At 44.5% G+C, this 26,516-nt stretch overlaps 1 protein-coding gene across 4 annotated transcripts in view; it reads left to right on the top strand.

Moving 5' to 3' along the window:
- The first annotated feature begins 2,019 nt into the window (after positions 1-2,019).
- Positions 2,020-26,516, top strand: part of rps6ka1 (ribosomal protein S6 kinase a, polypeptide 1) — a 63,204-nt gene continuing 38,707 nt past the window's right edge. For 2 of the 4 annotated variants that reach the window (XM_034297488.1, XM_034297486.1), the window contains exons 1-2: positions 2,020-2,040; positions 14,182-14,229. In XM_034297488.1, coding sequence (XP_034153379.1) covers positions 2,035-2,040; positions 14,182-14,229 — 54 coding nt within the window. In that variant the 5' untranslated portion in view covers positions 2,020-2,034. Of the gene's footprint in view, positions 2,041-6,610; positions 7,298-14,181; positions 14,230-26,516 lie in introns of those variants that run through there. The other 2 variants (XM_034297484.1, XM_034297485.1) reach the window with 2 other exon arrangements.

The following is a 26,516-nucleotide window of genomic DNA, read 5'->3' as shown; positions in this document are numbered from 1 at the left end:
ATCTGTTGTACATAAATATATGCAAAAAGAGTAGGCTGCATTTCCTGTTATGGATTTGGAAATTTCAGCGTACATCAGCACTGTTCAACATCCAACATAAAGATTTCGGCCCATCCAGTGCTTATACACACCCTCTCTTCCTGCTCATGTTACGTCGGCCTGCCCCGACCCAGTCTAAATACCGATGACACAAGATCAGGTCTCGACATGCCACTTACAGTACACGGGCCTCTTTGCGCCAGTCAGTGATGTTCAGACTCTCGATGCTCTCAGAGTCAATTACATTATTCCCATGTTTTTAAAGATGTCCATTAGGGAGCCGAAAAATCTAGTTTAGGGTTTAGATGGACGACTGAACTCCTCTTCCTGAACCCTTACAGAAGGGACCACGGTGACAGAACAGAATTGTCTTCGCTTTCCATAGCAGGAAAGCAAAGATACGAGATAGAAATAACACGAGGCAGTGCAGCAACCTCTCTTTTCAGCTCTGGCTTGGCTGACAGCCACTCAATTGAGCAAGTTGCACCTAAATCTGTGGGTTGAGTGGTTGTCCGATCTAGCTGTTAACATGAATCCATTAAGTCACTCTAGGCAAGAGCCTCTGCTGAATTACTTTGACGTTAACCTGTAAATGAAAGGCTCTTCTTACCCAATAATGACGTCATTATTTTGCTAGAAGTCAGTGACGAAACATCGTAATTGGAAACCGTGTACAGGTCAGTTGGTATAGTGTATGAGTCGTGCAAAGGTTATAATTTGATCCCCAGTACAAAAATGATGAAATATGCACTTACTACTGTAGGTATAAATGACTTACAGCGTAAATGTAGGAAATCAATGGTAATCATATAACAGTCCAACTTTTACTCCCTTCAACATCTGTCTGGTCTGGGATCAGTTGATATTGATCTCTTAGTGATGCTCGGGTAAATATATTACCTCGGTCTTCCATGACAAGTTCCCATACAACATCACATCACCGTATCTTCATTAACAATCATTCACTGTGTGAATTGTTGTTTGTTCATGCTCTTTAGCATTGATTTGCTGTCCAGCCATAGTGACTAGTTAATAATCATTCCTCTGCCACACAGTGGATCGGTATTTGGCTAACTGCATGATCCACCGTTAAGGAGAAAATTAATTTGCTCTCGTCTGCAACCCTGTTTAAAGAGCGGCGACATCAGCGTATACTGTTAACTGAGTGGGGTCGTGTTGTGTTTTATTTCATTGTATCTCTTTGAGGGGATTTCTTGGATCCCACTATCAAAAAAGTGCTATCTAGAACATTGTTGTTTATTAAGGTGTTCTTGTTCATAGACAACAACAAAATCCTAAAACATTCTTCAGCTGGCTTTTTTGTTTTTGTTTTCGAGTAGTGAGAACCAGAAATGCTTAATAGTTTGTTTTTTTAATGTTTTTTTCTTAGCAATTTTCCGGTTAGTTTGGTATAGTAGCCTATTGATACGAGTCCTTCGTGTTTCTGAGCGCATGGCAAAAATTGAATTCGCAGGCGCCTATAGCTGCTACATGGAGTTGCTAGAGTGTATACGATGGTCGGATGCCGTAAAATATGTCATGTTTATGACTCACTTGGCTTTCCATAACGATGGGTCGTTTGCTCCGTAGTTATATACCGGGTTTAGGACAAGCCTAAAATATAAATTCCTAACCACAAACCAATATTTGCCTATACTGCCAAGCTAGCCGGCTACTATGTTGTTTATTTAAAACATTGTTTTACAGCTTTGACCGCAACTACAGTAGCTGTTCTATCTATAGTTGCGAAAGGTGCCATAGCCTGAGAGAAAAGTGAATTACATTGAAACTTAGAGCTTGGCAAAACACCTTTTTCGTCTTCCAAGTTTTGGACTCTATGGACTATGGACTTTAGAGATGAATTTGTCCCATGCTGTCAACACAATTGTTAAAAATCGCTCTTGCAATAAAATATTTGCTATCAGATGTTCTATAATGTAATTTTCACTTTGTTTCCTCAGATAGGATTACCTCTCCTCCAGACCTCCTTCTAAGATGGAGGTAATAGTGGTTCACTCCTCTTGTAGTGCACCTCCCAAACTCCCAGCCTGGCCTGGTTCTAAACAACAGCAATTAGCAATGACAGGTGCATGCATTTGTTCCCTGCCCATACTCAATGATCAGGGTCCCAAAGTCACCAGGCAGGTGGGGGTTGTCCACAGGGTCCCAAAGTCACCAGGCAGGTGGGGGTTGTCCACAGGGTCCCAAAGTCACCAGGCTGGTGGGGGTTGTCCACAGGGTCCCAAAGTCACCAGGCAGGTGGGGGTTGTCCACAGGGTCCCAAAGTCACCAGGCAGGTGGGGGTTGTCCACAGGGTCCCAAAGTCACCAGGCAGGTGGGGGTTGTCCACAGGGTCCCAAAGTCACCAGGCAGGTGGGGGTTGTCCACAGGGTCCCAAAGTCACCAGGCAGGTGGGGGTTGTCCACAGGGTCCTAAAGCTACCAGTCATGCTGGGGTTGTCCACAAGATCCTAAAGCTACCAGGCATGCTGGGGTTGTCCACAGGGTCCTAAAGCTACCAGTCATGCTGGGGTTGTCCACAAGATCCTAAAGCTACCAGGCATGCTGGGGTTGTCCACAGGGTCCTAAAGCTACCAGTCATGCTGGGGTTGTTCACAAGATCCTAAAGCTACCAGGCAGGCTGGGGTTGTCCACAAGATCCTAAAGCTACCAGGCAGGGCAAATGTTTACATACTAACAGATAACATTTATGCTTCCACATATGAGGACACAGTTCAACATCTATAAATTTTTTGCATTGTACTGAATAAAAAAACTACGCTGGAAAAGGTGAAGTCAGTAAATGGCACTTACATATAAGTAGTTAAACTGTAACAACACTTATTGCAAGGACAAAAACAAGTACACGTTTTGTCTACAAGGGAAAAGGTGTGAAGTTCATCTATTTTAAATTACCGTTATTTTACCAGGTAAGTTGACTGAGAACACATTCTCATGAATGAGCCATTTGGGGCCTGAAGACGATTAGGTGGACATGATGCAGTGAGGCCAGATTGGGAATGTAGCCAGGACAGAGGGTTAACACCGTTAGTCCTTATGTCGCTGGGTTAACACCGTTAGTCCTTATGTCACTGGGTTAACACTGTTAGTCCTTATGTCACTGGGTTAACACCGTTAGTCCTTATGTCACAGGGTTAACACCCTTACTCCTTATGTCACAGGGTTAACACAGTTAGTCCTTATGTCACTGGGTTAACACCGTTAGTTCTTATGTCACTGGGTTAACACCGTTAGTCCTTATGTCACTGGGTTAACACAGTTAGTCCTTATGTCACTGGGTTAACACCGTTAGTCCTTATGTCACTGGGTTAACACCGTTAGTCCTTATGTCACTGGGTTAACACCGTTAGTCCTTATGTCACAGGGTTAACACCCTTACTCCTTATGTCACAGGGTTAACACCGTTAGTCCTTATGTCACAGGGTTAACACCGTTAGTCCTTATGTCACAGGGTTAACACCGTTAGTCCTTATGTCACAGGGTTAACACCGTTAGTCCTTATGTCACAGGGTTAACACCCTTAGTCCATATGTCACAGGGTTAACACCGTTAGTCCTTATGTCACAGGGTTAACACCGTTAGTCCTTATGTCACAGGGTTAACACCCTTAGTCCATATGTCACAGGGTTAACACCCTTAGTCCTTATGTCACAGGGTTAACACCCTTACTCCTTATGTCACTGGGTTAACACCCTTACTCCTTATGTCACTGGGTTAACACCCCTACTCCTTATGTCACTGGGTTAACACCCTTACTCCTTATGTCACTGGGTTAACACCCCTACTCCTTATGTCACTGAGTTAGCACCCTTACTCCTTATGTCACTGGGTTAACACCCCTACTCCTTATGTCATGGGTTAACACCCTTAGTCCTTATGTCACAGGGTTAACACCCTTAGTCCTTATGTCACAGGGTTAACATCCCTACTCCTTATGTCACAGGGTTAACACCCTATCTGTCTGGAGCATGGTATGGAACACCAAGTTCATACAGTTAGGTCTGGAAATAATTGGACACTGACACAAGTTTACCAGAATAGTTAAAAGTTACAGTTAAATAAGGAATATGGGCTTAAAGTGCAGGGCTTTAATATGTAGCCCCCTCTTTTTCAAAGGACCAAAGGTAATTGGACAATTGACTCAAAGGCTGTTTCATGGACAGGTGTGGGCTATTCCTATGTTATTTCTTCATCAATTAAACAGGTAAAAGGTCTGGAGTTGATTCCAGGTGTGGCATTCCTATTTGGATGTTGTTGTTGTGAACCCAGAACATGCGATCAAAGAGGCTCTCAATGCAAGTGAAACCGGCCATCCTTAGGCTGCAAAAAAATACATAAATCAGAGAGATAGTAGGAACATTAGTAGTGGCCAAATCAACAGTTTGGTACATTCAGATAAAAAAATAATGCACTGGTGAGCTCATCCATGGAAGAAAACAGTGGTGGATGATCATAGGATCATTTCCATGGTTAAGAAAACCCCTTCACAACATCCAGCCAAGTGAAGAACACTCTCCAGGAGGTAGGCATATCATTATCCAAGTCTACCATAAAGGGAAGACTTCACGAGAGCAAATACAGAGGGTTCAAAACCAGGTGCAAACCATTCATGAGCCTCAAGAACAGAAAGGCAAGACTAGACTTTGCCAAAAAACATCTGAAAAAGCCAGTCCAGTTCTGAAACAGCACTCTTTGGACAGATGAAACTAAGGTCATCCTGTACCAGATTGATGGGAAGAAAAAAGTATTGAGATGGCTTGGAACGGCTACCACATCATCTGTAAAACACGGTGGAGGCAGTGTGATGGCGTGGGTATGCAAGGTTTCCAATGGCACTGGGTCACTAGTGTTTATTGATGATGTGACAGAAGACAGAAACAGACGGATGAATTCTGAAGTTTATAGGGATGTACTGTCTGCTCACATTCAGCCAAATTCAGCGAAATTGATTAGATAGCGCTTCACTTTATAGACAGTGACCCAAAACATACCGTGAAAGCAACCCAGGAATTTTTTAGGGCTAAGAAGCAGAAAATTCTCGAATGGCCAAGTCAATCACCTGATCTCAACCTGATCAAGCAGGCATTTCTCTTGCTGAAGATAACATTTAAGGCAGAAAGACCCACGAACAAACAACAATGAAGACAGCTGCATTAAAGACCTGGCAAAGCATCACAAAGGATGAAAGCCAACGTTTGGTGATGTCCTTGTATTCCAGACTTCAAGCATTCATTGCCTGCAAAGGATTCTTGACAAAGTATTAAAAATTTACATTTTATTTATGATTATATTAATTTGTCCAATTTCATTTGAGGGGACCTTATTTCAGGGGACTGTGTATGAAAATGGTTGCAATGTCTAAACGTTTCATACGATATTTTTGTTCAACCCCTTGAATTAAAGCTGAAAGTCTGCATTTCAATTGCATCTCAGTTGTTTTATTTCTAAATTATGAACATTGTGTCAGTGTCCAAATATTTCCGGATAACTGTAAGTCAACTGTATTTTTTAAGTTGCAATACCGTATCTGAGAATACGAAATGCAAAGTATGTACTAAGTTTTCCGGAAGTTCTGTTAGTCGGACGTCTGTGAAATTAAACAAGCATCGGAGCACATTTTTATTCAGGTATTTAATTTCCAGTATTAATTGTGACTTTTGTGATCGCACAGGAAACAACGAAGAATACCTATAGCTTGTGATTAATTTCATTCGTACAGTGACCGTCAGAAGCGGTATAGTACCATTCAAAAGTTCGGACACGTCTACGCATTTAAGTGTATTTTTTCTTTTTACTACTTTATATTGTAGAATAATTTTGAAGACATCCAAACTATGAAGCTACGCATATGGCGTCATGTAACAACCAAAAAAATGTTAACAAATCGTAATACATTAATATTTTTGATTCTTCAAAAATATAAATGTATGCCTTGATGACGGCTTTCTTTGCATACCCTTGACACTTTGTTATAAATAAATGCATCTATAATACAGTAGGTATATACCGCACTGGTATGGCTACAGTACGGGAAATGCTGTCTAGTTGCCAATAGTAACCAAATTCAACCAGGCAGCCAGGAGCAATATCCACTTAGCCCAGTCAATGGAGTAGATGGAGAGGGGAGGCTGAGCAGAGCGCTATTGTCTGCAGCCTTGAAAGCGCTTTGATGCAAACATTGAGTGTTTTTTCAAAGGACAAGATAACTTCTAAACAAATACGAATATGGCTACATGTAGACTTACAGTTTACGATAACACAATGAACCTCGAATGTGTATGCACAGATCAGTGTATTGTAACCCTAAATTATCGACCCGCATATACTCCTAATACGTCACATAGCAAATTTATTTTTGAAGGGTAACCAACAGCCAAGTTGAATGACTTTCAACTGAAAGCATTTGTTATACTTTTGGAACATTACGTAGCCCTTTTCATGAAACTGCAGTTCAACCAGCTTCCAGAGGATGGCGAAAAAACATTTGGGTGGACGGACCAAGAAGGGGCTGGAAGAAATCCGTCAGGAGTCTGCCAATAACAGGTCGAGTTGATACACTCAACTGCTACGCTACAATCTCTAGGCTGAACCCGTGGAAAGAACGAAGTCTCCGCTCCGAGTAATCCAAGGGTAAAGAGTAAGTGTATGCCTATAATATAATAGGCTACGTCGTCGAATAATTAGGTTACATGGACTCAAGGGAAGGCATTTTTTGGCGGAGGAATATAATTGCATAGCCTATTAAACGGCTTGGAAGCGCACAGACGCACAGCCCGCAGATCAAGCACAGTCGGAAACGCTTTTTGCTGCATATCTGACCGAAGGCTAGGCTACTTATGCTGTGTGGTTCGTTTTTATTCACACACTGGAGTTGATAGCATCCTCGTCTCTTGTTATTGTACGATTCGCTGTTGGAATTTCTGTTGTCTTTCCCGAAGAAGTGGTCATTCGAAGTAATTTTAAAGGGATTGTAGTTGTTTGTAGTAAACGCCTGCTTGGTGCGACTGGATACGCCGCTTGAGTAGGCTATCCGCTGATTGAAGTTAGTACATCTCTACCGACCGGTCTTAAAATTGTGATTAACAGGATTGCCTAGAGCAACGCTACAATCCAAGAAATCGGGGCAACTTCAACTTTTATTTCACAGCAGATAAAGAAACTAAATATCTGCCAGAATGCCTCTTGCACACCTTGCGGAACCATGGCCCCAAATGGAACTAATTACACTGGAGACTGAGGTAAGGACACCCGTGAACAAGTTGAAATTGCTTTTTTCGTCAGTCTGCGTGCCAAATATATCCTTAGGCTGCATTCATCCTGTTCATCGGTGTAAAATACATTTGCCAATAATTCCTATATTTTTTTTTTATTGATGTAACAAATGTATGACCAGTTGTACTTTTCCTCTTTTTCAAGTTAGACCGTGTACTTGCTTGTTACAGGAGAAACGCGTCTGTGATATAAACCTATCGTTTTATTGTTCCCAATTCAAATGCTGTTAAATGGAGCAGTTGGCGTCCCATGGTCTTTGCTGTGTTCAAACTATTAACTTTTACTTATTTTTTTTAGTGTATGCTGCACCCCCCGTTTAAACACTTTCTTTGTCTTGGCACTTTTTCTTTGGTGAATAGCCTAATATTACTTAAAAGTACACTTAGCGAATGATCATTGGGAATTAATTCAGTGGATACTCAATTAGAGGGGAACTTCTGGCCACAGCAGCTCAACGGCCAGAATTCTCAACACCTGACATGCGCGTGCTTGCAACTAGTCACTCCTTACAAGGACTTTGACTGGTCACGACGAGTCATTCTCTGGATTACATGAGTCATGACCTTGCAACTATTATTGAAGAGGCAGATTTGAGAGTACTGTAGACAGAAACACTGTCTCAAGTCACAACGCTATAAACGTTTTGACTGTAGGGCTGTATTGTGTTTAGAATGGGCTCTTCCACAATCCCGGCCAGAAGAAAGTCTCACCATTTTTGCTAAATGTTACGTACTTATCTTGATCAATGCGATCGCAGTACACAGCATGTCCACACACTTTCGGAAAGGGAAATAATGAATGCTTCTTGCCTAATCAATACGATATAAAATGAACCTCCTCATGAGCAGGCTTCTATTCACTTTGAATATTTGAATGCCTCATGACAGAGCAAACTCAAGGCGATGAAAAAAACCCAGCTCCCCTTGACTAAGCTGAAACGCCTTCTGTTTCTCCAACAAAACGTGCGTTGGCGGGAACAGAATCGTAGTAATGTAGAGAGAGGATGACTAATGCCTATTTCAATGCGTCACACTGGGAGCTTTCACACTGAGCTCGAGGCTCCAAGTCACTACTGTCACAGCCCCTCTATCGTAGGTTCACGGATCCACTCCAGTCTCAGACAGACAGATTGATTAACCTGTAAACTGAGAGCCCTGGCACAGACAGACAGACTGTCACCGCTGGTTCGGACACCTGAAGTAGATCTTCGAGATCAATGATTGATTGAAGGGTTGTGGCTTTGGGTTACTTTATAATTGTACAAGGTCAGATTAATTTACAGCTCTATGACAGACAGAGTATGAACTTGGTTCAGATTCTACCGTCAGTCTTTTTCTGTATGTCGTTGTGGCTGATGCTAGTTTACAATGGCAACCGGCAGCTATCATTGGAAATGACATTCTGTCAAATCCCCCAGTTAATTTGATATGGGTGTCTGATCTGAATACAGATGTGATGGTCCCACACACATCACACATCCACTGAGAGGAGCTGCTTCTATCAGATGACAGCAGATGGCCAGCTAGTTTCCTGTCAGTGGGTCTGTGTGTTTTGAAACCAGATCCAGCCCAATGTGTAGTCACATAGCACTAAACAGTTACCCCTTGCAATCGGCTATGTTTTTTTTCTTTTTGTCACGTTGCTTGCTCGACCAGGAATCCTGGAATCCTTTATGCGCCGGAAGGAACACACTCTCCAGCCTTCTACCACGATTGAGTTCACAGGGACCTAAGCCGCCACAGGGAGGCGCAAGAAGCCAGGCCGCCATTGTTGGATTAACCCAGGCAGTTGCTGGCCAATTGCACCTCTCTGCACAGGACCCTGGGGGCCAATTGGGGAGCAGGATTCAAACCCTGGTCTCACTGTGACACAGCTACATGCAAACATCTGTTTGTCTGCAAGTCCTCTGGTCCTCAGAGTTACCTGGAGATTGGCCTAACAAGTGCATCGAAGGAGAGAATGATCATAAACACTTATTGGATCACTCCCAAAAATGTGCATGTAGTTTGTGTATCAAATCATGTTTGCCGTTATGTCATTGCCTAGACATTAAGGCACTTTTAGGCCCACCCTTCAGACATGCTATTTTCTCTCCTGTCTTCAACTGCCTGATGCTGAGGTCTACTTCTACGCATGATTCTGTTGTTCCCAGCTGTGCAGTCATTACCTCTCTCCTCCAGCCAACATGCACAAAGACCTTGAGCATGGCGCAAGCAGAAGACTAAATGTCTTTGCCAGAAACTCTTGCCAGGATGCATGCAAGTTTGCTTCCAATTAAGTCTTCATTGCAAAACATTCTGCAACGTTTCAGCATGTAGCCTTACCAGTGGGGTCATCTCCCGAGGGATAGTAAGACAGAGGCCGACAAGCTGAGGCAGGGCTGTCGGTGGTGGAGAACCGCCGGAGATTACACAAAAGTGCCACAGGTTGTGCTAATATCTGGGATAATGGTCTGCATTCCTCTGAGTCAGGCGTGGCCTGCCAGCACAGGATGACGGCTTGGTTCCGGTCCACATACCCTGCCGGTTGTCCTGCTCTGGCTCACCGCTTTGTCAAAATACTTCACCTTTGAGCTAATCTGGGTGTGAGCTCCTGAAATACCTGGATGCTCCAGGACGTGTGATGGCACAACCTGCAGCTAATTCTGTGTTTCGCCATCATCCAGCGTTTTTCGGGTCAACTTGTGGGTACCATCTCTTGTATGTCTCTGCATCCTGTATGAAGTACTAGCATTGATAAAATGTGTAGAAGTCTTTAGCATTAGCTTAGTCTCCAAATGTATGTTTGACTGCTGCCAGTGTATTTTGTGAGGGGAAAAAGTTGATTACTTTCACCCTGTGGTGTTGCTGCTTTTTTCATAATTGTTATGCTGGTTACATTTAAAGGGTAAGTTCACCAGTTTTTTGTGTAGTCTTATTTTCACCCAATCTGTTGGGATATTTTCATTAGAGAACCCTGGCACATTTGCTAATATATGGTTTCTCAGAGTGTTGATATTACATGCTCCAAACCAATTCATCAAATATTAGACTCTCTGTACACAATTCCTGGAAGCTGAAAACATCCCAGTTCTTGCATGGCCAGCATACTCACCGGACATGTCACCCATTGAGCATGTTTGGGATGCTCTGGATCGGTGTATACGACAGTGTGTTCCAGGTCCTGCCAATATCCAGCAACTTCACACAGCCATTGAAGAGGAGTGGACCAACATTCCACAGGCCACAATCAACAACCTGATCAACTCTATGCGAAGGAGATGTGTTGTACTGCGTGAGGCAAATGGTGGTCACACCAGATACTGACTGGTTTTCGACACTCCCCCAATACATTGAAACTGCACATTTTTGAGTGGCCTTTTATTGTGGCCAGCCTAAGGCACACCTGTGCAATAATCATGCTGTCTAATCAGCGTCTTGATATGCCACACCTGTGAGATGGATGGATGGATGGATTGATTATCTCGGCAAAGGAGAAGTGCTCACGGACACAGATTTAGACAGATTTGTGAACAATATTTGAAAGAAATGGGCCTTTTGTGTACATAGAGAAAGTCTTAGATCTTTGAGTTCAGCTCATGATGAATGGGGTACAAAGACAACATCAATGTGGTCCCTTGCATACAGAGATTACTCCAGATTCTCTGAATCTTTTAATAATGTTGTTTGCCGTAGATGATAATCTCCAAACTCTTTGCAGTTTTACACTGTGATACGTTATTCTTTTCTTAAAATTTTACAGCGTATTATCAATATGCTTTCTAGAACTAAAATGTGACCACTTGGATTCATCTAATAGTGACTGCAGAGACAATATCCCGAATGAAATTGTAACATAATGTTTGGTTGGAGTTCTTTTTTTGCGAAGCTTGTAATTAATTGTAGTCAATGGTAAATTGAGTCAAAATGGGACAACCAGCAAAAGATAAATTAAAATAATTGTCTTTGACTTGGGTGATCAACTAAAGGCACAGCTGGAATGAGGAAAAATAAGGCCACAGGTAAAAATTAGCAAATCTCTCCTTTAACCACACACCATGAGTAGTGCTTCAAGGCTGTTTACATTGCATGAATTATGTATTTGTCTTTTGGGAGACCTAAGTGTGTGAGTGGCTGGTTGTATGTGATGTGTGGGCTCATGTGCTCTTTGTGGACACCATGTTGCTATTTTAGCGGCTACTGCTTCCTCCATTGTTAAACCCGGCACTGGGTTCAATTAGTAATCCTAATCACCAGCCGCCACTGGAACATTCCAAGCACTTGAGCTGTGCTCAACTTATTAGTGAGCTACATCCATATCAAGTTTACTGTGGATTGAGCGTACGATACATCCTGAATGATGTAAACCGCGCGGATATGTGTACATTTTAAGTGCTCGCGAGCTCTGGTTTGGAGCTCAGGAAAGTGGTTAAACTGGGCCACTTGGATTAGCCGTGCAGTGCTAACAAAGCTGAAATTGTGTGCAAAGGCATCTTCCGCATTCCAGCCACATCCAGTGCTTGCTAACTGTTACTTTAAGGGGGAGGGGGAAAGAAGGTAGAGAGAAGCAGAACGAGTTGAGGGGAAGTCATCACTGAGGACCCTGCTGGCCTGCAGAATCACATGTAGAAAATCTGAAACTGATCCCAACCGGGTAGTAGACCGCTTTTAACAAATTCACTGCCAGTTTAGCCTGCAAGAGGACCCGGCAAAACATCAAACGTGTGTGTGTGTGTGGTTCTGTAGTTGGTCCATGTAGTGTGTAGGTAAACAAGTTCCGGAACAGGAAGAGTGATAAACCAGCTTCCTGCTTCAGCTGCCTGTATCGGTCCTTACACATTTTTATTATTGTTTTGGGTTTCCTTTTAAGGCCATGGTTTACACAGCGTGGTTTGGTGTGTGTAACGTTCGGACCCACTCCGAGTTGGATGCGAGCTTACCGCTGTGGAATGGCGTTATGGTGTCCCGGGATCCAAAACATGAAATACATTTGTGGAGTTCTACTATCCATTTTAAAGAACTGCACTCCGTTTTCCAATAAGCTTTCTTTATGTTTTACCACCACTTAAGGTGTGTATGTGGGTTGGTGGGCATCAAAGGAATAGGAAAGGAAGTCTGAGAGTTCAAGGTTGTAGCTCAGTCCCTTTTGACATGTCAGGGAGGGGCTGGGGGCATGTATTGACGCCTCAGGTCCTAACTGTATTTTAGTGTTTTATTTTTGTTAGCGAGAGTCACTTCTGAACATTTTGTTAGAGTCACTGCTGAACATCCTGGTAAGCCAAATGAATTTTGTGTGAATGTGCGTGTCCGTACTTTCTATTTCTCCCTGAAACAAGTGTGTTAAACTTAGATTTTGTCTCTGATTAATACCACAAGCAATTCTTACACAATTTAGCCGTGCTCTGCTACAGATTCTTAGTAGGATTTAGGTCTGGGTTTTGACTAGGCTGTTCTAGGACACTGTTTTTAAACCACTCCATTGTAGCCTGGACTGTGTGTTTAGCATTTTTGTTGCGCCTGAGATTTTCCTCTTGGAATGTCCTACATTTGGCTCCATCGGTCTTGTTTTCCTGTACCTGCCGATGAGAAGCATCCCCACAACATGATGCTACTGCCATGGGCTTTAATATGGGCATAGTCTCATCAGAGAGAGAAGCAGTGTTGCCTTGTTCTACACAGCATTTTGCAGTTGAAAGTACAATATTTATCAAATCCAACTATGACAATCTGTTGCCAAATCTATACTTCTGCATTTAGTCTCCCGGTCTTGAAAAATGATATCCAATTTGTGATCAAAGCCCTGCTTCATCACAGCAACGCCTAGTTGACTTGGGACAGACATTTTCAAGGTGTCTTTGGAACATTCAGTGCCGTTCAGCTTCATGCTACTCACTGAACCAGGAAGTTAACAACAAAACTCTTCTAGGTAACTCCGGCGTATCACCTTGACTGTGCTCAGACACCTATGCCACCATAAGGTGTTACTGGACCTTCTTAGGGTTGGAACCCTGGTCTTGCAATGAATTGTGGAGGTCTTCTGTGAATGGTGGTGGCTAACCCATCCATGACTCATACTGGGGCCTGCAAACTCTGTAACCGCAGACACTTGACCAGGCCAGTTATCCCAATATTTCTGGTGCAGTGAGACATCAGATACAGTGATAATGTGGTGTCATTACTAAACGCGCCCAGATGCCCTTAAAAATCTGAGAGTCTATACATTATCTGTACTGTTTTACATACCGGATAGTAGCACCGCCATCTTCTGAGTGCCACAACCAGGATTTGGTAGCTTTAACCCTCTCTTTCTGCCACTGTTAATATTGCCTTTTTAAAAGAAAGCAACGCGACAGTTGGTTATTCAAATGAAGAGCTGAAGCAGGTAACCATAAGTCATCATCAGCATCATTGTCATGTTCTTTGATAGCAGTATGATTTCACTGGGAACTGCCCAGGCTTCCATTTAATGGGATTCGAAATGCCTTGAATCTTTTGTCATCTTGACATTTAAGGAGTGCCTCCTCGTTTGATGCTACACTGCAATTATCTCATCTGGTGTTTTAGCCTCTCGTCCACGCCCTTTATGGTGGGAAATAATATGGCTGTTAACACAGATGTTCTTTGTAAAGGGCTCTCAGGGATGTTTCGGCTAAGCGCGTTGTTGAACAATAACAGTGATTTGCCATTTGAACAGGTGAAACTCAATTTGTCGTTAGATTATTAGGTTTGTCAGATTGGGACAAAGGGAGCAATGAATGAATATGGAAACTAATTCTCCAGGTAGATAGTTTTTCTGTCCATCCACCCACGCAGTCTCTTACATATGAACCATCTTTGGTGCTCAGTCTGTGTTTTGTCTCTCTTTTTCCCAGAATGGGCAAAGCGTGGCTGAGGATGGACTCACAACGACTGGTCACAAGGTAAGAGAAACCTTTTTAACAGGGCTTGGAATTGCCTGGACACTGCCAATACAGTATTATCACAACACTTAGTTGCCGACAAGATTTGTATTTATTTATGTATACACGTACTTATTTATGTAAGTGTTTATTCTGTGATGAATTCCATTCAACTTGCAATTTCAAACTAGTGCCGTATTCCTCAGTTTCATAAAAACAAAATGTATATTTTGTATCAAAAGACAGTACCCCAGTATGTAACTGTCTGTTATCCCCATCTTTAACCGTGAAACACACTTGCACATAGCTAGTTTGTAATGCCATTTCTTCTGGTTGTTTTTATGGGAAGTGCAAACATGACGACCAAATCGTCTTGCATGCAAAGAGACTCTGCCAGTTCATGTCAATAATGGTGATACTGCTGGGACTGACTGGCTGTACTGACTAATGTTTTGTTTGATTTTCCTGCTTTCCTCACTGAGAGCATCATTTTAAGTGGCCTGGGGCGGGGCCGACGTGGCCTGGGGCGGGGCCGACGTGGCCTGGGGCGGGGCCGACGTGGCCTGGGGCGGGGCCGACGTGGCCTGGGGCGACATGGCCAAGTTGACACCTCCATTGCACAAATACTGCAGAAGCATTGAGATCCAATATGGCCAAACTGCTCAATCTGGACAAACTCTGCTAAATCTTGCACCACTTAGCTGTCCAGTGAATTATAAGATGCGTGAAAAAGATAAGGGAAGAAAATAAGAACGTTGTGTGGGGGTGTGTGGTATACACTGTGTGGCAGTGGAAACCCTAAGCAATGATCGGTTGACGATGTGCTGAATCGGTATAAGGCCTAGGAGGGTTGGGCCAGTATTGATATAATGGAAGCTTTCTGGGAAATGGAACACTGCACACTCCATAATGTTTTCATGACAGTCCACTCCTTGATGAATAAGCCATTTTCGGTTATCTGCACACTCTGTCTGACTCCAAAATATGTGATTTCTCACTTAAGCACTCCATTAAGTCCAGAGTACATTCAGTTTTATGTGAGTTGGTTCCCCACATTTCCTGCACAGAGAAAATGGCAGAACCAGCATTTTTCTTCGTCCTGGAACAATGTGGTGGGACTGGTGATTGAGCTGACATGTGCTGTGTTTTGACAGCCATCACCTTGCCTTGAGTCGACAACACAACACAAAAGGTAAACCTTGCGCAGCCTATCTGAAATCAGCCCCAGGAAGATCAAATGTTGCTATGGCGTTAGCTAATCCTAATCAAGATATATATTTTTTGTAAATGATGTTCCGCTAAACAGAAATGCCTGCTGAATTTAAAATGTACAGTAAATTAATTGAGTATCAAGGGACAGACCGCTATATGAGTATGGATCAATCATGAATCTCAAGCTGCATGGATGAATATCCAATTTTGACATTGGAGACAATTCGTCATCCAGATTGCATACCCGCATGAACCAGCCAATACCGGAGTCGAGATCGATGGGAAACCTGTTAGAACCAGTTCGATAATGCATCCCATTACGCTTCCTTGGCTTCCACAGTCATGGCCCTCACTGTTCCTCCCAGTGGTCCAGAGGTCATAGTCTGCTTTAGATCCAAGACGCCCAGACCATCAGCTTTACATTTTAGTCATTTACCAAGACACTCTAATTCGGAGCGATTTACAGGGGCAATTGTGGTTAAGTGGCTTGCTCAAGGGAACTACTACCTGTTTGTTCTTTCTTGTTGTTTTTTTTTGCCTTGTCTGCTTGAAATAGGAGCAGCTAATTTTTTTTGACTGGACCAAACCTCTCTGCCAACGCTGTACCCGATATACCCTTTTCACTCTGCAGAACACAGAGGAGCTGTGCCAGGCTTGCATTGTCAGCCTGTAACAGTGCTGGACAGGGCATTGTGAGGAGGTACCCGAGGCAGCCTGCTGTGGTTCATGGTAGTCGTGACAGGGCTTGAGGGAAGAGGACGAGGCTCTCTGTGGGTCAAAGTAGTGACCGGTCAGTGCTCTTCAATGAGACGTTACACTCGTTCACTCTCTTTCACACACAATGACCCTCCTTGTGCTGCGCCATCCTGGCTCGTTATCGAACAAACGGTTGGAAGGAAAGGTGGGGACAGCGTGCGTTTGCTTATTGGGCATGAAGCATGTTCTTGGCAGAGACTGTGGACGGGGCTAAGAGCTATGGAAATACTGAGTTCAATATATTGATTAGTGCGTTTTGATTGGACATTGTACTCGGACACATTTATGTGGCCATATTACTGGACCAAACCCTTGGGCACAGACCTCATTTCACGTCAACTACCAGGAATTCAGCATTTAAACAAAATAATATTTCGGCTTGTTTGATTGTATTCCGGTCCTTTTATATAGACAATTCCTTTGCGTTGATGGTAAATCCAGTCTGTTTTCAGCATTGATTAAATGTAATTGAGTAATTCTTTCCACAGTTATGTTAATTAAAATGGGTGTTGTGGGGGGGGGGGGGATGGAGAGCACCGGGGGAACCAGTTAAAATTCATATTTGTAAAATGTTTCAGACAAAATAGATAAATGAACAGCAGCTGAAGAGCATACTAAGAATGTAGAATATATACAGAAATACACTTGTTCCAAAACATGAATGGAACACCTGAATACTTCATCGATGTATAATTTTATCTTAATGAACAAAATATATTTTAGATCAAAGTCTTTACTGTACATTGTGATTTGTTGAAGAAAATGACGTGACCAATGGTCAGTGGAAACCAAAATCACCAATCGATTGAGGGCTGGATTCAAACTCACACTGAATATCTAAGTAAACCATTGAAATCACAGGCTGTTCCAACTTGCGTGAATTTCATCACGGCAACTCATAATGTGGCTCAGTAGTGTGTATGGCCCCCATGTGCCTGTATGCACTCCTGACAACGTCTGGGCATGCTCCTGATGAGACGAAAGATGGTTTCCAGATGGAACCCCCATCAGACCAGGATCAGGGCATCCGTGAGCTCCTGGACAGTCTGTGGTGCTACCTGGCATCGTTGGATGCACCGATCCATAACATCCAAGAGGTTCTCAAGAGGTTCTCAATTGGATTCTGGGCTGGGGAACGTGAGGGCCAGTCAATACCATCAATGCTTCTGTCATCCAGGAACTGCCTACACCCTCTGGCCACATGAGATTGGATATTGTCCGACATGCAATCAGTCAATCAACCAATCAAATGTATTTCTAAAACTCTTTTTACATCACAAAGTGCTTTTACAAAACACCTTGCCTTAAACCCCAAGGAACCGTAGTGTTGAATTTCAGTGGCTAGGAAAAACTCCCTAAGAAGGCAGAAATTTAGGAAGAAACCTAGAGAGGAACCAGGCTCAGAGGGGTGACCAGTCCGCTGTGCCAGGTGAACATATTAAGAGTACAAATTGTAATAATACACACCAGTAGCCCACTGGAGGTCATTGTTCCTCCTCACACAAAGGAGCAGAGACCGGTCCTGCTGCCGGGTTGATGCCCTTCTACGGCTCTGTCCAGCTCTCCTCGTGTAACGACCCGTCTCCTGGCATCTCCTCCATGCTCTTGAGACTCTAAACCTTCTTGCGACGGCATGTATGGATGTGCCATCCTGGAGGAGCTGGACTACCTGTGCATCCTGAGTGGGCTGCAGGCACTGCCTCATGCTACTAGTAGTGACAAAGACAATTGCACAACAAGAGAAGAATTGGTCAGGAAGGATAAGGGGAGAGCAATTATCTGTGATCACCGCCTGCAACACCATTCCTTTTTTGTGGTTGTCTTGCTGTTGCCTCTCCAGTGAACCTGTTTTGCACCAAAACAAGTGACATTGATTCACTATCATCACTTATGCTTCCTGAATGGACAGATTGATATCCCTGAAGTTTAATTGACTTGGTGTTATACTGTGATGGTTATGTGTTCCCTTAATTTATTTGAGCAATGTAATGACTTTGTACATCACTTCACTGTCTGATGGATCATTACAAATGGAGAAAATTCTAACCAAAAGATGCTAATAGAAGTTTCTCAAGGGTTGGGCACATATAGATGTGAAAGCAGTTGGCACCTCTTCCCGGTGTAACGGTTGTCAGGTGTGCACTGATTACTTCTCAGTAGAGAATGCTCAATAGATGATCAGATGTGCGAACGTGCTCGAAATTCCCTATTCTCACTTGTAGACCTTCACTAGCAACATCTTTCATTTTCCAATTGGCTTAGAGCTGGAGTTTAGCCACTAGTGATTCAGCAACACAAAATGCTAAGCACTAGACGCTAGCCGTGGCTGGTGATCAAAACACAGCATGAGGTGAGTTAGCAATCATAGGTAAGACTACTGGAGCGATGTGCTCTGGACAGATGAGTCAAAGGTCTAATGTCAGACGCCATGTTTGGCCAAAACACAATACTGCATTTGAACAGAAGCAACTCATACCAACTGTAGAGCATGGAGGTGGTGGCATTATGGTCTGGGTCTGCTTTGCTGCCTCAGGGCCATTTTGCCAACATTGAGTCTACCATGAATTCCATATTTTACCAGAGAATTATTCTGGAGAGTGAGACCCACAAGCCGACCAGAACATGGATCTTGCAACTGGTCAATGATCCAATGCAATTCTACAAAACACACAAGCAGTTCTACAACCGAATGGCTTAAAAATAAGTAATGAAAGGTTATGGAATGGCTTGAGTCAAAGTCCACATGTCTATCCTATCCAGGCCCGGCATCAGGACGAATTGACTGAGGGGGCAAAAAATTATGGCGACGGGTCTAATCTTTTTTTGGGATAATTTTCTGTAGTGGGGGGGGGCAGAAAATTCAACTGAGGGGGCTAAGCCCCCTCATTGTGCCGGGCCTGATGCTATCGGATGATAGCAATGTATACTCTTACAGTGCAATTTGTTAAATTGGGTTGCTTTATCTGTCAATAGTGTCAAAAGTGAAGATTACATGTCCAAATAATTTATTTAATTTTTTTTTTTTTTTTTACTTTCCAGGGAGTGTACTTTTTTCACATGACTGTATCTTGCTATCTCATCAGAGACCTAACTTAAACAGATTTTAAGGAGCTATAATTCTAGCACAATGAAGGCAGTTAAGAAGTAATCAGGTCTGATGGTAGATTGGGGAAATGAACAATCTCCTTCAGGCATCTGTAATGTGATCTGGCCCTCTCAAGTGATGGCCCGTATATGAGCGGCAAATGACATTACCTAGCAATTTTGTCTGTAGCAATAAAGCTACAGAACTACTGTTCTGTACTTCCAAGCTAACCTGAATCGTTTAGTCCTGGTATCAGTGTCCTGACAGGAAAAGGAAGTTTCATCTATCCAGGACTTAGTTTGAAGGGGTGTGAAATTCACTTGAGTCATGCAGATCTGTGTCTGGAATTGGCTTGTTGAAGTGGTGTAATTGGCAATGCCAATAGATTTTTTTTAAATGTTTTATAAAAAAAGAATCACTGCCATTTGTCTTACCTATTCTTTCAAAGAACTAATTATCCAAACAGATGCACTGTAAAAGGAGCGTGTCAGATGGAAATTGGGTAATTTCTAATGTTTTGCAGGATTGGCTGATTTTATACCATTGCTTTGTTGTCATGGCATTCAATAAAAGCCGGCGCAAATGAGAACACCGCAGTGCTGAAGTGGGTTCATAATTTAATTATTCAGTACTTGTATAGTTTCTTTCTGTAAATGGCTACATTCATGGAAAAGCTTTTGTTGCCACAAAAGCTTTTCAAATAATGAAGGGCAGATAACAGCCAATTTAATAATTTTCAGTTTCAAACTAGCGATAAGAGGAGAAAAAAGGGCTTTGACGAAGCACTGTCAACCACAATATGGCAATGGGTGACGCTTGGCAACATGCGTGGCTGTTTATTTCTGTTCATTTTCTATTTGACCACAGAAGTCGACTGCAAACATTTCTATTTACAGCAGAGACCTGTGGAGGAGGGGGGATGAACAAACTAATTACAAGCCGGGGGCGGATTAGGTGGCCATGATGCCACAACGGCCCAATTGGAAAATGCCACATCCCTCCACGGCCTCGGGGGGCAGCCACATCCCTCCACGGCCTCGGGGGGCAGCCACATCCCTCCACGGCCTCGGGGGGCAGCCACATCCCTCCACGGCCTCGGGGGGCTGCCACATCCCTCCACGGCCTCGGGGGGCAACCACATCCCTCCACGGCCTCGGGGGGCAGCCACATCCCTCCACGGCCTCAGGGGGCAGCCACATCCCTCCACGGCCTCGGGGGGCAGCCACATCCCTCCACGGCCTCAGGGGGCAGCCACATCCCTCCACGGCCTCGGGGGGCAACCACATCCCTGTCATTGGATAGAATGTGACCTGACATGGTGGCCATGATGTGTGTAATATTTGATCAGGTCTATAAGGGGTCATACAGATGGGATGATTGTGTGTCTGTGGAATAATGCACAATAAAACTGTAGACTCCTGTTCGATTACCAGTAAAAGAACCTACCATGGGCTGATGGGCTCATGAGCTGTGCATTTGTTTTAGGGAAGTGCTAACCACCTCGGTAGCATCTGAGAAATATAACAAGCCGTCGGTTAGCACTTAAGGAAGTGGAAAGACAAGTGTTTCTGAAATGGGCTTGAATTTGCACCTTTCTGACCCAGAACAGGGGTTTTCTGGTAGGTAATGCTTTTCCCATAAGTTTAAATTCAACCAACGTTATTCCTAAAGTGGTATAATGGGGGGGGGGGGAAATGTTTTGCTTGGAGCTGCTCACCAGGCTTCGTCTGTGTTTACTGCACTGCTTAAGTTTATGGTGAAGACACACACTGCTCCTCAGCTCTGACACCGTGTGTGTGTGTGTGTGTGTGTGTGTGTGCCAGCCAGCCAGCCAGCCAGCTTGGCCCGTCTAGAGCCTGTCTTGACACTGGGATTAGAAATTCTGAGACGGAGCAGGTCAAGGTCCTGTGTTCAGCTGAATTGTCTCCGTTAGGTTCTTTTTCTGTCTGGAGTTGGGCTGTGCCAACTCCCATGGGCTTACTGCTGTGAGGCAGTCTGGTTGCAATTAAATATTTACCAGTAGGATGGATTGAATGTTGACTGTGTGTGTGTGCAAGGGGGGGGGGGGGGGGCGGCAGATTGGAGATGATGGGATTTGCTGTCTGACCTCTGGGCCTCTGCTGGGCCATTTGAATGGATGTTAATGCAGACCTCCATTCATATTTGGTGTGTGTGTGTGCGCGCACCACTGTATTCATGGTGTAGGCATGGCAACTGCTCATTCCCTGTCCCCTCGTCAGGCCCCTGTGCTCTTAGCGTGTGTACACACTGATCCTGTCAGGAGCTCTCTGCGGAATGTAACTCTGTCTCTTATTCTGCTCTACCTGACCTGAACAATGAGCAGAGGCAGGAAATATGCCTAGGGTCACACACCTACCACAGTAAAAACCGGTCAAAGGTTAGGTCATAAATGGACAGCGACATGCCTATTGAATAATCACACCTGACCTCTCTAAAGCCGGACTATTGAACCACCGTCAGCAGAGGAGACACTTAGAAAATCACGTGTCTCTTCATGGAAAACCAATTAAGACGCTAGAAATCATATGGTTGCCCTCCCCCTACCTCATCTTCCTCCTCTAATCTCACGCTAAATTCCCCACATCGACGCGCCATCTGATTGGTGTGGGGATTTTATGTATGTCAGGGATTGGCTGGCTGATGTAGTTCTGTGTGTGTGTATGTCAGGGATTGGCTGGCGTGTCTCCTCATTTTCAGAAATCTTGTCTGGAGTGGAAAGTTGATTGCTTACTGGTTTCTTTCCCATATAAGAACACCTTTTCTTAAGATCCTTTCCTCTAAGGGAAAGCAGCCAGTAACTCAGGATCCTGTTATCACGTAGCGGACTAGTAACCACAAGGGCAAATTCCCGAGCCTGGACCCTGAAACACCTGTCCTTCGGTCCCTGAGTGAGGCAGTTCACCCTGACCACTCGCCACGACGTTGACCTTAATGATGGTGTGTTTTCACGTTGTCAGTAAACTTACCTGGTGGAATGAAAGGCTGGAACTCACTCCGCCTGTGTTCACCCCTGTCGTTGTGTTGTAGGATCAGCTGGGGAGTGACCGAAACACTCCGATGCTGTCATTACTGTCCATGACTCGTCACCCTCTTCTGGGAGTTCCACTGTTGTCCCCTCAGGAGGTGTGCGCATGCGCACGTGCACTATTATTGAGCCCCTAACAAGGATCGTCCCTAACCCAGGGCAAATGTTTAGGAATTCAGGACATTCTTCTGGTCCCTGCTTGCAAAAAGGCTATTTTAGGCTTAGCGGTTGGGAGTAGAGGCTAATGTTAAGGTTTGGTTTTGATGTTAAAGAGTTTTTAACCTAATTGTTTGTGTGTGTGTGTTCCTCAGGCTACTGTTTTCCAGGATCGTGTGTGTGTGTGTGTGTGTGTGTGTGTGTGTGTGTGTGTGTGTGTGTGTGTGTGTGTGTGTGTGTGTGTGTGTGTGTGTGTGTGTGTGTGTGTGTGTGTGTGTGTGTGTGTGTGTGTGTGTGTGTGTGTGTGTGTGTGTGTGTGTGTGTGTGTGTGTGTGTGTGTGTGTGTGTGTGTGTGTGTGTGTGTGTGTGTGTGTTTGCACAGAAATCTACTGTTTTTTAATAAAGGGTGATGAATGTTTTAAAAATGTTAGGCCTTGCTTGACAGTGGTTTAAAATGCCAGAGGGCAATGAACAGAAGAGCCAGAAATGGAAAATGTCTCTGCAGTCGGCCTGGACGGCTTTTCCAGAGTTGCTGTTTATGTTCCCAATATTCATTTACACTGTTTCCTCAAGGACCAGTGACTTTGCTCAGTTGGCAGATTTAATCAACAATTTACACCCTTTCAGTGATAAGCTTCCAGCTGCGCTCGTCCCCTTGGCAGCACGCCGGATGTTAGCGAGTCCCATCCTCCTCCATGGCCCGAGTCACGCTGATTACAACACACTGTGACGAAAAGGTTTTGCAACTGAAATTTAAAAAAATGTATGTTACTTATTGGAAGAAACCTGGTAGTCCCTGCCTGTTACTGTATTTTTAAAATATTTTTCCCCTCTTGTGTTTGGTGAGTACAGATCCTAGATCAGCTCTGTTGGAACACGCCTTTTGTGCAGAGCCAAACACATTCCTCTGCAGTTGTGGGGAGTGGTGGTGGTGAGGAACGGGCTTCTCTCCAAAAACTGTAGGGACGGACATACACACACACACACACACACACTTCAGCCGGGATGAAACACCTTAAACGATACTTCAACTGTAGTTTCTTGGGGCGGTCAGGACAGGGATCCGGTGGTATCGTCACAGAAAGGGATCTGGGATCAAATCGTTTTCAATTGGCTGTATTTGCGTTCTGCAACCAATAGGCCGGGAATGGACCCTCGGGCTTGACCTGACTTCGAACGACACGTTTAAACTGAGGTGAAATGCCTCCATTCCAGCCAAGGGCAAATCTGCATTTAGACGGGTTCCAGTTGCTTCTTGAAGTGTTTGCAGTGTGTCCACTATGCAGCACATGCCCTCTGAGTCTCTGTGGAGCTCTGTTTGATACGTTATCTACAGGTGAGGGCGTGGCTGAGATCGACTGCGCCGCACTAGTCGTTTTAGCTCTTGCGTTACACGAACTCCCTCGTTGGGATTGATGCCGGTGAAGGGAACCAGGGGTTCCTTCGTCAAACTCTGCTGACGGCATGTAGCAAGTCCCAGCCTCGTTCAGAAGACTGGTTGCATTCTAAGTGTTCTAAAGTACAAGGCCATCTTACCAAGTAAATATAGAATTCAACAGGCAGGAGGAGTGTCTTTTGCAACGCCCGAAGTGCACCTACATGCTAGTCTAAACTAGCATGGCTTAGCCTGGCTTTGGCACCGGACCAGAGTCAGATGGAGTCACTAACTGGCTTCTGTCAGGTGGGATTAGACTGCTATCTGAACCTTAAGACGGCCTGGTAGCAGTCAACGCAGTGAGCGGGCGTGGGAGTTGTCTAATGCTAATTTCACACACTAGCCAAACACAGTCTTGTATGTTCATTAGCTGTGAAATCACACGGTTGAGGAAAGACTCTTTTGTTGACACAGTTACTCAAACATTGATTCTCACACATGCAAACACACGTTACATTCTACTTACTACTCCTGGGTTGTGTGGCTTTTCCATCTAGCTTTCTTAAAAAGAATGCTTGAACTGTAAATTGCTCTGGATTAAAGCACCTGCCGAATGACTGAATTGTAAATGTGAAATGTAGCCGTTTAAACAAGGTTTTTGCTATTACCTGAACCATACTCTGGTTGGTACGTGGTACTCAAAAGCTTTCTTTGAGACGTGTGTATAACCTTGTAGCCGTTGTCACTCCATTCGTGCCCAATGGCGTGCCTAGAAATCGACACAAGATATGAGCGGCCCGTGAAACGAGATTGAGACGTTGAGGAAGATAAATCGCTTGCAGCAGCAACTATGGCTTCGTCACCTCAGTGACTTTGTGTTATGCCCCTTAGCTGGAAGGGCCAGACTTCAGAATGACAGACAGAACCGCTCAGAGTGACAGACAGAACCGTGACTCCCTCAGAGTGACAGACAGAACCGCGACTCCCTCAGAGTGACCGACAGAACCGCGACTCCCTCAGAGTGACCGACAGAACCGCGACTCCCTCAGAGTGACCGACAGAACCGCGACTCCCTCAGAGTGACCGACAGAACCGCGACTCCCTCAGAGTGACCGACAGAACCGCGACTCCGTCAGCCGGACGATTGGCCTCGGAACATTGTGTAATCAGGAGGGCTGGGGGTCGACTCTGTCATATTCACAGAGGGTGGTGTCAATAGACTGGAAACAAGTTGCCATTAAGGATGTGCCATTAAGGATGTGTGTGGGTGTGTTTTGAGTGTTTTTATTTTACTGATGCCCACGTTTAGACGTTCATGGCATGGGGGTTAGGTTTAGAGTGAAACTTACTATTGGGGTTAGTGTTCGAATTAGGATGACTTTTGGATTTCGGTGGGCTAGGTTAAGTGTGGTTGTGAAGGTTATGGGATAGAAAACAGGATCTGGACAAGGACAGGAAAAGGCTGGGCTGGCTACTCGCAGATGAGCGGGAGAGATCGGTGGCTGGCCTGGGTATGTCTGCCGCTGTCCTGGCAGCCTAAATGTTTAATATTTCAAACTGGAGTCTATTACAGGGCAGCAGACCCTGCAGACAATACTGTCTATCTGGCCAGTGTGTTGAGAGAGAACTAGATCCATCCAACTTCCTCTGTCTCCCTCTCTCTCTCTCACATTCACTCTCATCTCTTACACGATCTCTTTCTCTTTCCCCCTCATGCTCTTTCCACAACCGTGTCTCAGCAGGGATGTCATTACATGCAGTAGTGGGTCTTTTTATTTCCTGTGATTGACCGAGTGAGCAACCACCAGCAGGAATGGGCCTCCTGCTATCGCTGCTCTTTTAAGAGCGCACACACACACTTGAAAATGGGGAGGCGGTAGGAGAACAAATCAAATACTGGCTGTGTTTCAGCATAGCAGAACATTCCACAAGCTAGTGAGGAGACTCCGTCTTGAGCAGTTGTTATGACACCTTGTCCTGGTTCAGGGGTAGGCCACTGGATGCTGAGCCCGAATGATTTATCTCCCAGATTAGGGGAGGGTGGGCGCATCGGAGCCCGCCGCCTATTCAGCACCACAGATCCATGTTCCTCTGGCTGGAGTGTGACGTTCCCATGGCGTGGTCGATGCGCCCACCCCTACAGGAGAGAACTCCAGGCCGCCATTCACACAGGACTCCTGTTCCCACCCCACAGGTCACCCCTTCAAAACCAAACTACATTTAACCTCCAGTCTAAGAAATACACCTGCTGGATTAGTCAGACCTGGCCTTGTTTATGTATACGCTCTCGCTCACTCTCGTGCGTGCGTATACACACTAGGTGTTAGGTTTAGGCATTAAGATTAGTGAGGTTAAGGGGTAGGACAAATGGGGAATAATTGTTCTGGTCTCACAGAATTAAAAGTAGACATGCGCACATACTGGTACCAATGTGTTTTTCTGTACGACTAAATGTTTGTTAATATGCTTTTATTTTGTCGGGCGTTCAGCTTCTCACTTGGCACTGTGTCCACCTGAGGAACTCCTGAGGAAATTAGAATGACTAAATAGTACCATGAACTTGTCCAGCGGCAGTGGCTCCTCTGAAAGGCCAAGACAGCCGTTTACATGGCTTGTCTTCATTAGGTTCTGTTAAGTTATTCACACTGTATGGGAATGAAATGCTTTGCGTTCATGAG

Source organism: Esox lucius, chromosome 15 (assembly GCF_011004845.1).
Source record: "Esox lucius isolate fEsoLuc1 chromosome 15, fEsoLuc1.pri, whole genome shotgun sequence".
Lineage (NCBI taxonomy): Eukaryota > Metazoa > Chordata > Actinopteri > Esociformes > Esocidae > Esox > Esox lucius.
Note: the sequence above shows the minus strand (reverse complement) of the source record. Positions and strands in the feature narration are given on the sequence as shown.